Here is a 17,423-nt window from a genome sequence, read left to right on the forward strand (position 1 = left end):
AAAAGTGAGTAAGCAAGCTACTATGAAAGAAAGGGGCCTCAAGTAAAGAAAACAGCACCATGCAATGAAGACAATCTCTTCTTCAATAAGTACTAGCAAAGCAGGTTTGACTTCCTTGCAGGATTATAGGAAAAGCTCCTCATGGAACATTCAGTCATGGCTACGAAGAGGTGGAAACAGAAAGATGTGGGCAGACCCCTTGTACTCATAAGAGATACAGGGAAGTGAGGATAAGGAGAAAGAAAAATCGAGCAGAATGTCTTTGCTCAACGGTCCCCATAAAAAATGTATTTTAAAAGAATCTGAGCAAGCGTGGATTGTCATTCTTTGGTGACCATAAAAGTGTTAACAGATAGCATTAGAAATCAATTATGCTGTCAACACATCAGAATAGCCTTTCACTGTAAGTGTATCTAAAGCCTCCTGCAAATTATTGCACATCGCATTACAAAATTGTGTTGTTGGTTTTTTGTTTTTTGAGTTTTTTTGCTTGTTCGCTTTTCTGGTTCCTAGTTGTTCACATTCTGGGAGAGGACAAAGGCCTTTAGAGAGCCATCAATTCAACGCTTTCATTTCACAGATAAAGGAGGGTAAGGTCACATTCGGCCTCAGTGGCAGAGACTGGACTAGAATCAGGTGGGGTGCCTTCCCCGTTACGACATGACGTGATTCACACTCCACCCTGTCCCCAGTCTGTACCCGATGGCTCTTGTTCAGATGGCTAATCTGAACACCAGCTGAGAAATACTTCCTGGGTAGAGCACTGTGATAGGAATTTCTTTTTTAATTATTTTTAATGTTTATTTATTTTTGAGAGAGAGACAGCACGAGCAGGGGAAGGGCAGAGAGAGACAGACAGACAGACAGCGTATCCGAAGTAGGCTCTGTGCTGTCAGCACACGGGGCTCAACCCACAAACCATGAGATCATGACCTGAGCCGAAGTCGGACGTTCAACCGACTGAGCCACCCAGGCTCCCCAACAGGAATTTTTAAAGGCTGCCTTAAGAGAGATTAAGGAGAACATCTGGCAGAGGACACTCCAGGGGACATGGAGACACGGCTCCCTGGAGTCCCCAACCAGGATGCCATCGAATGGCATTACTAGTCAGTGGTAGGCACTGTGTCCAAATACACAAACTCCAGCAGAAAGAAAAAATACATTCGATTGGATTCTTTTAAAAAGCCCACCGTTCTCATATCTGCTTTTAATTTCCTATTTATCACGACTCAACATTCTAAATGTTCTCGAGGGGCTCTCTATCCTTCTGGGTGGCGATACCAGTAAGGCTGGGCTGCAACATTTCTGAGAGGTGCCTCAAGAGTGAGGGTGCTCACATCGCCCGGGGACGTCTTCTTCTGCGTGTCCTTGGAGAACAAAATGCAGGCGTTACCGTATTTTTACAGTGTCTACCCTGTAAGTTTGGGTTCAAGGGTTGCTGCAAGGAATGTGAATTAAGGATAATCCTCTGTGATGTTCATGAACTAGGAGAACCGCGATGGGAATGTTCTTAAAACTCTGACGATCTCTGGTTTATCAAAACAACATCGCAAAGGACCTCAAGTCTGCACAGGGTCCCGCAGAAACTTGGCTTTCTTGGTGCTCCTAGGTTTCTGGAAGAGCCAGGTTCTCTTTTATTTAAATTCTTCCCAGGAATGTGCTTTCTCAAGGGAAGGCGAGTCATTTGCTCTAGAAAACAAGAGCCAGCCGTGGGTGGGGAGCTCCATCTCAGGCGATCGATTGCCTCTGCAGGGTAGTTCTGGTCTCTTTCCATATAGATTGTTGTATCTTATACACAGACTCCTGGAAAATCCTTTCCACTTGTGTAGGAAAGCCACGGCTTTCTTCCTCTAGGGCATTGATGGTTCGCAGAGCAAAGGGAGTCCTTTCTCGGGGCAGGGGATTATTCAGGGGCCGCAGGGGTATGACGGAGTTGTACTTGTGCTGCCTGTTCACGGAGTTCATGAGGGACGTGTAGAACTGGAATTTACACCAGGTGTCTCTTAAAAAGTTTTCGGTCAACAGTAAGATGGTCCAGGCAGACCCGTTTACGGCGTCGTCTAAGTTCTGCAGGTGCTGTCTGCCGCACGGCATCTCGGCGAAGATTATTCCGGGTTTGATGCCGAAGTCATTTTGTAGCAGATTCTGGACTCTGAGGGCCTCGTCTGTGTCATCTTCTGCGTGCAGTATCACAAACTTGAGGAACACCTCCTCTTCATCCTCTTCGGGCACCTCTTCTGTGGCCTCAGTGCCCTCCCGCTCTCCAGAGGGCGTCAGGGCACCGTGGCTATGCTCGGCAATGTCACGCAGGGAGATGTCGTCGGATTTCTTGGAATCTGCCTCATGAGGTCTCTGACTCATATCCACACTGGGACTTTTACCCCAGGGCAGAGAGAGAGGGCAGGGGTCCATTTTAGACTTCCCGACACCCATTATCAACATCCAGGTCAGGAGAGGAGGGCTTCACTTCTTCCTCAACATCTCTTTTCATCTAAAGAGAGAAGAAACAACAAAGCAGACGAAAGGTTGTAAAGGTGATCAAAACACAAAAAATGGAAACTATGTTCTTCATTCTACCAGAAAACCTGAAAAAGATCACAACACGTGGACCCTGAGAAAGAAATGCCAATCAGCTCTTGGAGCAAGGAGATCCCCTGCCTTTGATGAGCATCACGAGGGCCACCACAGGTTAAGCCAAGGGCAAGTTCAATAGTCAGTTTATGTAACAGGAGACATTTGGAAATCTTAAATGGTTTTATATTCGCACTGTAAACCTCCAGAATAAAGTCAATGGCTTTGGTGTTTTACTGAGATGGTACCATACCACTCTACCCATATGGAGTTTAAATCCAACTTCTTCATTATCCACTTACTGTGTAAACTAGAAACAGAGAAGTGGAAAGCAACAGAATACTCAAATATTAAATATAAAGCTTATTTTTGCATCAAATACAAATACAAAACAGAACACAAATTTCCCAAAGATCACTAGCCAGCAGCTCTAACTCGGCACAAAGAGAAGATCTGAAACATCAAATGAAGTGATGTCTAAGGTTCACCGGCTGGGAACTTCTCTGTCCGGGGTCAGGCACTGGTGTTGGGGCTGGCAGGGAAATTGCAGTAAGGTTGAGAAAAGTACGGAATACCTTTTTCTAGCTAATCCTGGGAATACTTTGAAAACTCAGTGTTCATCTAGGGAAAAATTAACATCTCAGTTTCGCGTGGGATATGGAAACAAAGCCTAGTGATTTTCTCCAGTGAAATCAACAAAGAATCATTACAGTCTCATCCTCATTCTGTTGTTTGAAAAATTCTAAATTCAGAGTGGAAGAATTAGATCAGCTGTGAAAAGAAACGTACTTCACGTGAGTCTAGTTTAAACAAATCTTCCGATAACATTGGCAATGTGGTGAACAGGACTCCCAAACAGGCAGTTTCAAGGATTCTTTTATCAAAAGATAGAAAATTTACAACAGATAAATAGAGGTTCCATATTTTCAAATAGGGGCCCAGAGGCTCTATTACAGAGGTTTTTTTAATATATATTTTTAGGGGCGCCTGGGTGGCTCAGCCGGTGAAGCGTCCGACTTCGGCTCAGGTCATGATCTCACACTCCGTGAGTTCGAGCCCTGCATCGGGCTCTGCGCTGACCGCTTAGAGCCTGGAGCCTGTTTCAGATTCTGTGTCTCCCTCTCTCTCTGCCCCTCCCCTGTTCATGCTCTGTCTCTCTCTGTCTCAAAAATAAATAAACGTTAAAAAAAATAATATATATTTTTAAGTGTATTTATTTTGAGAGAGAGAGACCAACCCAAGCAGGCTCTGTACTGTCAGCACAGAGCCTGACGTGGGGCTTGATGTCAGCAACCATGAGATCGTGACCTGAGACGAAATCAAGAGTCGGCCGCTTAACCGAGTGAGCCACCCAGGTGCCCCTCTATTCCAAAGCTTTTCAATGTATTGTTCATGAACAAAGACCAGAGTTCAAATAAAGAAAGCAATTAGGTTTGTAATTATAATGACATAAATAACATATACCAAGATAATTTAGGTTTAGAAAAAAAACATTCAGCAAAAATGGTGGAAAACTGTTATGGGAAGAAAAGATAAGGGAAAACAGAAAAATTTTTCATGTACTTAAAGAGAGAAAGGGTTTGCTACTGTCTCTGAATAGTGAGGGAATTGAGGGAATTGCTAGCTACAGCTTCTCCTTTATTTTGTCTACACTTTAGCTTCTACTCGGCAGTATGTTATGGCAGCTACCAAGAGGTACTCTACGGCATAACTCCAAAACGCTACACGCATCCATCCCAAATAGCAAAACCACATGAATTTGGAATCTCTTCGCTGGTTAGAATTAACTGCTGACTTTGTTGTTGTGTAATGAAAAACAAAAGGTGTTTCCCTGCAAAGTTGCAGCAAAAAGCTTCTCCTGTATAAAAGAAATAATTGTTGAGTGATGTACATAATTGTTGAATTGCTATATTGAGTATATATATCATCAATACAGTCTGAAACTGACTGAAACTGACACAAGACTGTAGGTTAACTACACTGCAATTTCATTCAGAGAGAGATCAAGCTCTCGGGAGGGGGAGAGGGAGAGGGAGAGAGAGAATCCCAAGGAGGGTCTGCACTGTCAGCACAGAGCCAGACACGGGGCTTGAACTCAAGAACTGTGAGATCACGACCTGACCGAAACCAAGAGTCAGATGCTTAACTGCCACCCAGGTGCCCCATTACACTACAATTTCAAAAAACTGTTAACCATTTAGAAGAATCTACTTATGGTGTCAATTAAAATGAGCTTCACTTATGTTCACTGAGATAAGTTTGTGAAACCAACTTAACACCGTTATCTTAATCACTAGTGGCTGCAGAGAAGTGCACTTGGAGGAACAGAAGAGATATTCATAAAATGCTTCTAAAATAACTAGGGTAAAATGGTATGTCAAGCCAGAGTCAAAAAAATCTCTTGGCATAAACAAAAGTAAGTAACACAAGAACTGTGACTTTATATCTTAGTTTTCTTAAACATTGGTCAGCAGAAAAGAGGAAAGCCTCCAGAAATCTATGATGGAGCTCTTTCAACATCCAAGCCCTCCTACCCAGCCCGACCCTAAGCAGCCCAGAGAGAAGAAAGCGAGGACACTGTCTGGAAAACTTCACTGGGACCTTCTAATCTGGAGGGTGGGTGTAAGGAGAAAGCCCAGGAGGAGAGATGGGAGATCTGCCTTTCCTACCACCCAGTGATTCCTAGACAGGCAAATGGTCTCCATCCAGGACTGTGGTTCTCAAGGAAGAAGGAAGGAACACGACTGTGCTCTTGCCAAGCCAACAAACTCCACCTATAAGAGGGCTTTCCCACAACACAAGGCAGGTGTGGGATAAAGCCTGAAACAGGCTTCCGGGGAAGCCTTTGTAGGTCCCCTTCCCATCGGCTACAGACAGATACAGGGTGAAAACATTTTCTTCCCCTCAGTGAAATGGAAGGCGAATGAAGGCAGCCATGGGGGAGAAGCACACGAAATCACCGGTCACAGGAATAAAAATGCCCGTGTGTACATTTTTTCATTTGTGCTTTTTTAAAGAAAAGGTAGTAGCTGAAATACATGACGACTCTGAGGACGTTTTTATAGTGAAAAGTCTCACTTTCATCCTTGTCTTCCCCATCCATCCTGTTCCCCCCATGGCCTCCTACTGGTGACCACTTTTATTAGTTTCTCCTGTACCCTTCCATTGTTTCTTTGTTGTTATTGTTGTTGTTGTTGTTTTTAATTTTACTTTTTAAAATTTACATCCAAGTTAGTTAGCATATACTGCAACAATGATTTCAGGAGTAGATTCCTTTGTGCCCCTTACCCAGTTAGCCCACCCCCCCCCACAACCCTTCCAGTAACCCTCAGTTTGTTCTTCATATTTATGAGTCTCTTCTGTTTTGTCCCCCTCCCTGTTTTTATATTATTTTTGTTTCCTTTCCCTTATGTTCATCTGTTTTGTCTCTTAAAGTCCTCATCTGAGTGAAGTCACATGATTTTTGTCTTTCTCTGACTGACTAATTTCACTTAGCATCATACCCTCCAGTTCCAGTCACGTAGTTGCAAATGGCAAGATCTCCTTCTTTTTGATTGCCAAGTAATACTCCATTGCGTGTATATACCACATCTTCTTTATCCATTCATCCATCGATGGACATTTGGGCTCTTTCCATACTTTGGCTATTGTGGATAGTGCTGCTCTAAACATGGGGGTGCACGTGTCCCTTCGAAACAGCATACCTGTATCCCTTGGATAAATACCTACTAGTGCAATTGCTGGGTCGTAGAGTAGTTCTATTTTTAGTTTTTTGAGGAACCTCCATCCTGTTTTCCAGAGTGGCTGCACCAGTTTGCATTCCCACATTATTTCTCTATGAATATATATCCTTTTTCTCTTTCCTTTTCACAAAAAAGTGTCATCACTTATGCATATGTATGTATATAACACACACACACACACACACACACACACACACACACACACACTGAAAAACAGCAGCAGAGACACGTAGCACATAATTTCTCACTCTTGTTTACAACAAAATTTTCGACCATGTGTATATACCATAATCGTTCTCTGTTCTTGGATATGCGAGTTGTTTCCAGTTGGCTCCTATTATGGACAATGCTGCAGAGAACAGCTCTGAATAAAAGTCATTTCATAATGTGTGCAAGTTCATCTGCAGAATCATTTCCCCAAATGGGATTTCTCTGTCAAAGGACAAATGCATTTGTAATAAGGATAGGTTTGGCCGAATTACTCTAAGATGGAAACTTCTGTGTGTCTGCTTTTAACCTGATAGAATGACATCCCTCCCCCACCCCTAGTCCCATGAAAGATCCAAGATCAAAGCTACAGTTACCAATGACAACAGCCCAACTGGGCTCATTACATCCCCTCAGGGCAACAATTACGTGGAAAAATTCAACCCTTCAGAATGGAAGGGAAGCTGAGGTTCTGAAGGGGAGATCAGGGGGTCCTAGATAAGAAGGAATGAGGGTCCAGAGTATACCCACCTCGTACCCAGCAAAAGAGGGTCCCAAAAGGATCCTCCACATTAAACAGGAATACAGTGAAAAGGACAAAATGACGAATATGCGTTCTTGGCAAGTAGGCATACAGATCTACAGAAAGTGAAAAAGAATATAAAGACAGCAGGCAAAAGACAAAAAATTCCAGGGTGCTTGGGTGGCTCAGTCGGTTAAGCCTCTGACTTCAGCTCAGGCCATGACCTCACAGTCCGTGAGTTCAAGCCCCACATCGGGCTCTGTGCTGACAGCTCAGAGCCTGGAGCCTGCTTCGAATTCTGTGACTCCTTCTCTCTCTGCCCTTCCGCCTCTCACGTTCTGTCTCTCTCTCAAAAATAAATAAACATTAAAAGACAAAAAATTCCATTTTCATGAAGACGAGGTGCTCTGGACGGGTGCCTGGGTGCCTGGGTGGCTCAGTCGGTTAAGCATCCAACTTTGGCTCAAGTCATGATCTCATGGTTCATGGGTTCAAGCCCTGCATCGGGCTCTGCACTGACAGTGTGGAGCCTGCTTGGGATTCTCTCTCTCTCCCTCCCTCTCTCTCTGCCCCTCCCCCCTCCTCTCTCTCTCTCTCAAAATAAATAAATAAACTAAAAAAAAAAAAGACTATGTGCTCTTGAATCTGCCTAAATGTAAATCCCAACACCCTGCTATAAAAAAAGCCATGTGACTTTAGTACAAGTTACTTGATAACTGTGCTTTAATTTCATCATGTGCAGAGCGGTGATAATCATAGTACCCACCTTTAGGGTTTCTATGAAGATCACAATGGCTGAGCACAGCACTCCTTACATGTTAGTGGCCATTATGGTTATGACATACATAACAAAGAAGCTGAAGGAACATTTCATTTCCACAACCAGGGCTTACGCTCTGGGGCAGGGCTACTCCAAGAGCAGTCCATGGACAAGCTGGCCGTCTCTGAAATGTCTGGTGCCAGTCCATGACAAGATGGGGACACCATGCCAGGATGTAAATCAACCACATCAGGTAGGTATGCTTTTCAGTTCAGCTAACATTTTTTCATAGCAAGACATTTTCAATGCAGAGAGCCACACGGTTTACCTTCAGTGCCTGCTGCTGCTTCTATTACGAGACCAGCGTTCTGAATAGTGCTGCCCCAGGAGACGCTAAAGAGAAGGGTAACCAATGAAACAAAAGTATCGAAGCTGAGAGAACAGAATTCCCTGAAAAGAGAGACTGCAGACAAATCAAGGGTCTGACACCATTACGAAAAAACAGAAAAAAGGCGGCAAATGGAATAAACAGGATCAAAACCAAATCAGTTAAACGTGGTGGAAAGGTGTGAAGAAAAAAAAATCCGAGAATGCAGAATGGAAAAAAGACCATTGACAGTAAAGCAATAGGAAAAAAGATATAGCTATGGAGATTTGAAAAAGAAAAAAAAAAAGCAAATGGAATGAAAACCAATGCATCTGAAATAGAAAATTCGATGAATGTCAACACAAAATTCGAAGATGTAACAGATTCACCAGCCTCAATCAAACGCTCAGCCTTACTGAGCCCAATCAGACATTATGTGCCTTCCGATGTAATTCTATATGATGTACACGGCATAATGCATGAAGCAGTCTTGCCAAAAACATTGAGCCCGACTCTAGCCAAGTCTTTGGATATAATTACCAGTTTACAGAAATAAAGAGGATGTGAAAAATGTCCACCAAGAGGGGAATGGAGAAAAAATTGTTTCATGTCCATTATCACAGAATACCAGTCAGCAACATGTAGGGAAGAACTACTGATAAACGCACGGATGCGGATGAATCCCAGACTAATTATGTTGTATGAAGGAAGCCAGACCAAACACAAGTACAGATTTTTATTCCATTTATATCAAAATCGAGAGAATTCAAATTGATCTATAGAGACAGAGAACGTTCCTTTCGGACCTGCTTAGGAGAGAGGGAGCTTTGACACTTCTCTTCTTTATAGTATTTAGTCCTTGTCCCACATGGCATTCTTGAGAAATGCTTTGCCCTCTGTTTTCAAAAATCCACAGTACTTATACAGCTCTGTTCTAGATAGTTATGAGTTACAAGTCAGGCTGCCCTCTCACTAGACTTGGGTCCATCCTCTCACGACCGTGGAGTAAGGATTTATAATTTGAGGATACGTGGAGGCAGAATCTAAACAATACAAACAGGGGCGCCTGGGTGGCTCGGTCGGTTGAGCCTCCGACTTCGGCTCAGGTCATGATCTCACAGTCCGTGAGTTCGAGCCCCGCGTCAGGCTCTGTGCTGACAGGTCGGAGCCTGGAGCCTGCTTCCGATTCTGTGTCTCCCTCTCTCTCTGTCCCTCCACCTCATGCGTGTGTGCTCTCTTTCTCAAAATAAATAAATAAATATTTTAAAAATAATAATAAATAAATAAAGACACCGGTGAGGGAAGTAAGCCATGCAGGTACGTGGAGGAAGAGCATCCTGGCCCTGAGGCCAGAGGGTGCCTAATGACTGATGAGCAACGGGAGGTAGGGTACGGTGGGGCTCGAGAGCGCAGCGTAGAGAAGGAGGAGATAATGGGGAGCGGATGCCAGAGGAGGGTTTTGAGCAGAGGGATGCCACGGCCGGACTTTGGTGTTTGTAGGGCGGCTCTGCTGCTCTGAGAACAGAACGGAGAGAAGCAAGACCACTTGTTCGGAAGCTGTTGCAGGACCCAGGAGGAAAATGGTGGTGGCTGGGACCAGCGCACGGTGGAAGTGGTGGGCAGGTGCTGGATCTGGGGTATATATTGCAGAACTGGCAGGGTTTACTCACGATGCTGAGTGGGCAGAGAATACAGAGTTAGGAGTTTGGGGGACAGGCCCAGCCAGGAGTTGCATATTTGGCTTTTATCAGTGTATTGACTGTATCTGAAGTTTGTACATTTATTTGAGAGAGACACAGAGAGCACAAGCTGGGGAAGGGAAGGGAGAGGGGGAGAGAGAATCCCAAGCAGGCTCCACGCTGTCAGTGCAAAGCCCGATGTGGGGCTTGAACTCACAAACCATGAGATCATGACCTGGGATGAAATCAAGTCGGATGCTTAACCGACAGAGCCAGCCAGGCGCCCCAACGTATACAGACTGTTTTTAAAACCTAAAGACTGTAGGGACACCTGGGTGGCTCTGTCGGTTAAGCATCCAACTTCGGCTCAGGTCGGGATCTCTCGGTTTGTGAGTTCGAGCCCCGTGTTGGGCTCTGTGCTGACAGCGTGGAGCCTGGAGCCTGCTTCGGATTCTGTGTCTCCCTGTCTGTCTGCCTCCCCCACTTGTGCTCTGTCTCTTTCTCTAAAAAATAATTAAACATTGAAAAGAATGGAAGGGAGGCGCCTGGGTGGCTGAGTCAGTTAAGCATCGGACTTCGGCTCAGGTCATGATCTCTTGGTTCATGTGTTTGAGCCTTGGGTGATGCTGTGCTGACAGCTGGGAGCCTGGAGCCTGCTTCAGAGTCTGTGCTTCCCTCTCTCTCTCTGCCCCTCCCCCGCTCATGCTCTGTCTCTCAATAATAAATAAACGTTAAAAAAAATTAAAAAAAAAAAAACCTAAAGACTGTAGGAGATGGTTAAGGGAAGGAGTAGAGATAGAAAAAGGAAACGGTCCAAGGGCCGAGCCCTAGGGCACTCCAACAGTGTAAGGTCAAGAACAGAAAGGACCAGCAAAGACAGAAAGTGAGCAGTTAGGAAGGCCAGAGGAGTCCTAGGAGAGTGTGGCGCTAACTCAGAAGCTAAGGGGAGGAAGCGGTTCAGGGAAAGACAGCGCCCAGCTGTCTTCCAGAGCCTCCAAAGGCAAGATGGGACAGGCTGCTGGAGGAGCCACCGATGCAGGACCTACTGATTCGGTAAGAGCGGCTTCGGTGGCCTTGTGTCAAACATGAGGGAGGGGAAGCCTCACTGGACAGGGTTGAAGACAAAAGAAAAGAAGTTCGAGGCTGAGTATAGAGCGTGACGTGGAAGAGTCCTGCCATAAAGGAGAAAAGGGAGTAAGAGCTGGGGGGAGGGGGCCTGGAGCCGTAAGAGGATTTGCTACAAAGATGACTGCTCCAGAGAGCGAGCTAGCGGAGGTACAGTTTGGTGATGCTGGAGGGAAGGAGGGAAAAAAATGAGGGAAGACCCATGTAGGCGAGGCGGGGGTGGCATCCAATGTCAGTTAAGAATCTTGATATTGGCTCAGGTCACGATCTCACGGTTCCTGAGTTCGAGCTCCGCATCGGGCTCTGCGCTGACAGGGCAGAGCCTGCTTGGGATTCTCTCTCTCCCTGCCCCTTCCCCGCTTGCAGGTGCTCTCTCTCTCAAAATAAATGCATAAACTTAAAAAAGAAATTAAAAACAAAAAAAAAAAAAGAGGGGTGCCTGAGTGGCTCAGTCGGGTGAGCATCTGACTTCAGCTCATGTCACAATCTCACAGTTTGTGAGTTCGAGCCCCGCGTCAGACTCTGTGCTGACAGCTCAGAGCCTGGAGCCTGCTTCTGATTCTGTGTCTCCCTCTCTCTCTGCCTCTCCCCCGCTCATGCTCTATCTCTCTCTGTGTCAAAAAAAAGATAAACATTAAAAAAAAATTAGAAAAAAAAAGAAAGAAACAGGCTTCGTGTGAGTTGATTTTTCACAACTGTAGGCTGATGTACGTGTTCTCAGCATGCAGAGGGTGGCCGTGCTAAGCTGCGATGTTCGGTACGTGGGGTGTATTAAATGCACTTTTGACTTAGGAGACGTTCAACTGATGATCGGTTCATCAGGATGCAACGCGAGATCGTTCAGTCCGGGAAGATGTGGAGTCAGGTTCCACCAAGAAGGAGTTCTGCCTCCAGGTGGCGACGCAGAAATTGTGCCTGAGTTTCCAGCCTTGGACTCAAGATGCAACACCAGCTCTTGCCTGGGTTTCCAGCGCTGCAGACTTCAGGCCCTGGAGCCCCACAACCACGCAAGCCAATTCTTTAAAATAAATGCACCCTGTCCCCCACCCTCCGCCCTCTATACAACCTACCGGTCCTTCTTCTCTAGAGAACCCTACCATAACCTTCCTTAAAGGTGTGTTGCCCTAGAGTTAGGAGTTCATCTTTGCATTTTTTTCCTTTTTTATTTTTATTTATTTTTTAAATATAATTTATTGTCAAACTGGCTAACATACAGGGTGTAAAGTGTGCTCTTGGTTTTAGGGGTAGATCCCCGTGATTCATCATTTACATACAACACCCAGTGCTCATCCCAACAAGTGCCCTCCTCAATGCCCATCACCCACGTTCCCCTCTCCCCCACCCCCCCTCAGTTTGTTCTCTGTACTTAAGAATCTCTTACGGTTTGCCTCCCTCCCTCTCTGTTTGTAACTATTTTTCCCCCCATGTTTGACCACCTGGGAAGAGGGTCCCAAAACAGCAATAAGTGAAATAATGATCAGCAATAATTTGATAAAATACGAGAACATATACAGTTTTCAGGGTGTCCATGTATTTACCCCAGAAAAAGCTTGTTACTGAGATTACTGCCCCTGAAATGTAATACATTTAAGATTAAGGCCCCTAGTGCTTGACTCCTTCAGCCCTGAAGGTTTTCCCTATCTGAACAGCACCATCTTGTGGCAAATACGCATAAAATCAACAGTGTCTTCCCTCGTTTAATTACTACAGTTTCATCGGTATTAACAAATAAGTACTGTGGAAAACTTACTCTGTACCAAGACCTACTGGGTTTTCGGGATGTGAAGCCGAGATGAGTAGACGATAAGTAGACAATCACTGCACTGCTGCTTTGTCCAGGACACCAGGTGCTACGAAAGCGCTCAGGAGGGACACCTGCATCGGACGACACTTGCATGAGTAAGGCTGAGGGACGTGGACACTTACCAGGCAGGGGGAACAGCATGTGCAAAAACACAGAGCCAAGTACATTAGGATCATTTCGCACTAGGTGTTTATATGCCTCGAGTATGAGTAGGAGGAGGCGGGGGGAGCAGTACCAGCAAGAGGTAGGGATGGAGACACACAGGATTAATGAGGGAGCTACCTAATATATTCTGTTCCGGACTTTGAATGCGATCGTGTTGGCAGACAGAGAGCCCTTGGAAGGTGGTAAGTAGGAGAGACATGATCTGACTTGTGCAGGACAGGTTAAAACAGCTGCAGGTATGGAGACCAGGCTGGGATGTGTAAGCTCTAGACTGGGAGAATGATGAGCTGAGAGGCTGCTGCCGTAACCTAGGTGAGGGAGCAGAGCCCTGTACTAAGGAAGTGACAGGGGACGTGAAGATATGCAGGGAGTCACGGGGGCTCACAGAGAAAGAACCAGGTATGCCCCCCAAGCGGGTGCCCTGTGGAACTGGGTGGGTCATGCTGCCATTTGCTGTCGTGAACAGGGCAGGGGAGAGGGTGGGGTATGACCTATTCATCTAGTCTGGGACACAGGGAGCTTGTCCGGGGACCTGGAAGAGCAGCTGGCCATGAGGCACTCACACGTGTAGGAGGCTCAGGAGATCAAATCTTGAGCGTCTGAGAACAGCTAGAAAGAGGAGAGCAGAGAGCTGAAGACACAACCAGTGCCGGGAGGGGCATCCGGAGGAGGAGGGGCCATAACGGAGCGGAGGAGGGCTGCCTGGCTGGCTCGGATGGTTAAGCCTCCTGATTCTGGCTCAGGTCATGATCTCACACTTCATGGGACTGAGCCTCGCACGGGCTCTGTGCTGACAGCACGGAGCCTGCTTGGGATTCTTGATCTGCCCCTCCCCCATTCACACGCTCACTCTCCTTCAAAATAAATAAACTTAAAAAAAAAAAAGGAGGGGGGAAAATGGCAACGGAGGAATGGGAAAATCAGACACGTGATGGTGCCAGGAGTGGGACCATCCGGTCAGTGTCCACAGCATCTAGCACCTCGAGGTCTACTGGGGCAATTACAGATGCACGGTGGCATCACCAAAGGAGACAAGAGTATATGGGACGTGAGGGCAAGCCTGGCCAAGAAGGAGAGGAGGGGCCAGGAGTTACAAGGGAACGCAGGGTCCAGAGGGGATTTCTAATGAGATCTCTTAATAAAGAAAACTTGGAACGCTTACAAATAGAGGGAATGTGCTAGTAGAGAGACAAAAGATGAAAAACAGGGGTGTGATCTTCCTGTTAGCCTCTTGGTCACTGGGCAGCTTGACCTCGCCTACCTACGCCCTCCTGCTCTAGGAAAGGAGAGAGGCCACCCAACACCTGAGTCTGCTAGGTCCCAGCACAACGTCCGTGATGAACACTGCAGAAGATGTCGTGACTAGCAGAACCTGTGGGGACAAAGCAAGTGCCCTTTTGTTTCCATGAGGGGGTAGCTGCATCGCACTGGAGGCAGCGGGCCACTTTCGCTAGTGCTATCTGGAAGCTCAAGTGTGGAAACACAGCAGAGAGTGTGGATGATAAGTAGCCAGAGGGGTGTTCCGTAGCAGACTCTGCAGATGCGCGCATCCAACATTTCCTCCCACCTCCTTTTAGTGGACCTTCCGTACTTCCTGTACCACAAGGGCTAAAAGCTGTATTTCCTAGGCTCCCTTCAAGGTAAGATTCCAGGCGTAACTTAAGTTCTGCCGATCAGATGCACTTACGCGTCGGAGGGAACTAGGCAGAGGCGGAGCACAAGGCGGCTGTTTTGCTGCTTAAGGGCTCAGGCAGAGCTGCTGTGATTCAGGAGCTGGCAGCCAGCTGACTTGGCAGGAGCCCAGTTCCACCAGACCAGCTCTGCTCAGCGGTGCTATGAGGGGTTCTTAGAAACTCAACCTACAGTCTAGTTCTTCAACTTTCCCAACAATACTGTAAATCCTGTAACGGCCTCCAATGCACGGCTTTCTGCTTCAACCAGCCGAAGTTGTGTTCTGGGCAACTAAACTGTGAGGGACACGACATCCACATTCACGACCAAGCGCTACTGCAGAGGTAAGCAGCAAAACACAACCGGCCGCCTGTTTTTGTAAATAAAGTTTTATTGAAAGAAAGCCATGCACATTCACTGATGTGATGTCTCTGGCTAACTGCATGCTAGAGAGGCAGAGTTGAGTAGTCCCAACAGAAACTGTATGGCCCGTAGAGCCTATGATATTTACTGTCTGGCCCTTTCCGGAAAAAACTGGCCGAACTACAGCAATTCCCTGAACTACAACACGGGGGTGCCAAGCTCCATCAGGCTCCGTCATACAAAAGAACAGACCTATGCCAGCCAGGTGAGGAACATGTGTACTTTTCTTTGACTTCTTTACATTGGGAGTCTTTTTTTTTTTTAATGTCTATTTATGGGAGACACAGACTGACAGAGAGAGAGAGAGAGAGAGAGAGAGAGACAGAATGGGAGCGGGGGAGGAGCAGAGAGAGAGACACATAGAATCCAAAGCAGGCTCCAGGCTCCGAGCTGTCAGCACAGAGCCCGACGCAGGGCTTGAACTCGTGAACCCCGAGACCATGACCTGGATGCTTAACCGACTGAGCCACCCTGGTGCCCCAGGTGTTCTGGTTTTAACCTCTTCACTCTTGGCTTCTCCTTAACTCACCTACTCTCATCTTCTCCCTGTTCCTTATTCCAAACGCCCTCATTTTAAAATGTTATTTCATCGTCTATTGTACGTATTTATTCACGCATCTGAAATCCCAATGCTGAAATGGAACATTTTTTTCCTTCTCTTTTGAAAGAGGGGAAGGTAATAAGTACACGTGTTACTGATAACATCACAGAACTAGTTCCTTGGGATAAAAATGAGAAATAAACATTATAAACAGTCTTTTATCCCCCAACAGCTTTTCATAAAGATAAAAATATTATTTTTCACTCCCATCCCCACCTATTGTAAAAAGAGAACAGAATGTTGCTATAAAAGCTTGACATTCTGATAGTGGTTTACTCACCACACAACTTAAAAACTTGTGTAATATTCTCTGAACCTGTTCCCACACGTTTCTTCTTCCCATTAAAACTACCTATTCCTGGTACCATTCAAAAACTCTCCAAGTGAGGGACTGTTGTTTCCTAATGATAACCAGGGACGTTCCAAAAAAAAAAAAAAAAATTACTCTACATTCTTTTTGATACATGAACTATTTTTCTTTCATTTTCTATATTTAAAAATGAGAACTGGCCTTAACGGGCAAATCTTCTCCAAACCAGGAAGAACGTTTTCTAAAACTGCTGAATGTGAAAACAGTAAACTGCACATCTTATCAAAATGAGGCTCAAGGCAAGCACGGGGGTGCGTTTTTAATATTAGAGAGCCTCGAAACCAGCAATGATTTAAGAGCCACCACAGGCTTTGTGGAATTGTGGAGAATAACATTCAGTATCCAACAGCAACCCACACAAAAGGTCAGGAGCAAAGGGCTGTTCAAAAAGCAAAAAAAAGGCAGTAACCCCTGGGACAGTATTTCAACAGGGAGGCGAGAGAAGGTGAAGGTGCAACAGCTTGTGAGGGTCAAGCCAAGGCCGACCACAGGCAAAAACAGCAGCGTGATCAGTGTCACTAGCGGAGTAAGCAAGGGAAAAGGTGAGAGGGAAAAGGTGAGAGAGAGAGGTTAGATCACATAGGGCGCTGAAGCCATCATAAGAGTTCGGTTTTTCTGCTTTTGATGAGAAGCTACCAGGTTTTGAAGGGAAGTGAAAGTTCTGATTACATGTTTTTTGGTTTTCTGTAACCACTGCTGTTGGGAGAAAGGCTGTAGGGGAGCCAGGGCAGAACCAGGAAGACCAAATCAGAGACTTACAGTCATCTAAGCAAGAAGGCACTGTAGTTTTTGTTAGAGAGGGCGGGATACATGGTCAGACTTGAGATATCTTTTCAGGGTAGAGTTGACAGAATGTGCTGGATGCTTGGATGTTGGGTCAGAACTAAAAGGATGAGTCCAGGACGATTCCTAGAGTTTTAGCCTAGATGAAAGACAGTAACATTTACCGTGATGAGGAAGGTAAATGAGGGAAAAACTAAAGGGAGGGCTGGGTGGGTGCGGTATTACAAATTCTGTTTGGACACACTACATTTATTTTTTTTAACGTTTTATTTAAAGAGAGAGAGAGAACAAGCAGGAGACGGGCAGAGAGAGAGGGAAACACCGAAGCAGGCTCCAGGCTCTGAATTGTCAGCACAGATCCGGACACAGGGCTCAAACTCATGAACCGGAAGATCATGACCTGAGCTGAAGTCAGACCCTTAACCGATTCAGCCACTCAGACACCCCTGGACACACAACATTTAAATACCCATCAGACTTCCAAGTGGAGATGCTGAGTAAACAGTTGGAGATAAGCATCTGGAACTCAGGACAGAAAAGTTAAAGATAAACATTTGGAAGTTGTCAGCTTAGAGATGTTATTTATAGCCATGGACTGCCCCTTGGGAGGGGTGCCTGGGTGGTTCAGTGG

The 17,423-nt window shown here is 45.9% G+C and overlaps 1 protein-coding gene across 1 annotated transcript; it reads right to left on the minus strand.

The window, feature by feature from the left end:
* Nucleotides 1-1,133: 1,133 nt before the first annotated feature.
* On the minus strand, nucleotides 1,134-16,927 carry TICAM2 (TIR domain containing adaptor molecule 2). Its single transcript, XM_047083553.1, has 3 exons — nucleotides 16,769-16,927; nucleotides 12,726-12,850; nucleotides 1,134-2,491 (listed from the first exon to the last, which is right to left on the minus strand). The coding sequence occupies exon 3, from the start codon at nucleotides 2,440-2,442 to the stop codon at nucleotides 1,729-1,731; it is 714 nt and encodes a 237-aa protein (XP_046939509.1). The 5' UTR covers nucleotides 2,443-2,491; nucleotides 12,726-12,850; nucleotides 16,769-16,927; the 3' UTR covers nucleotides 1,134-1,728.
* Between the last annotated feature and the right edge of the window lie 496 nt (nucleotides 16,928-17,423).

Source organism: Lynx rufus, unplaced genomic scaffold (genome assembly GCF_022079265.1).
Source record: "Lynx rufus isolate CCGP_SWC_20201006 ecotype Redwood Valley unplaced genomic scaffold, mLynRuf1.p SCAF_1, whole genome shotgun sequence".
Classification (NCBI taxonomy): Eukaryota; Metazoa; Chordata; class Mammalia; order Carnivora; family Felidae; genus Lynx; species Lynx rufus.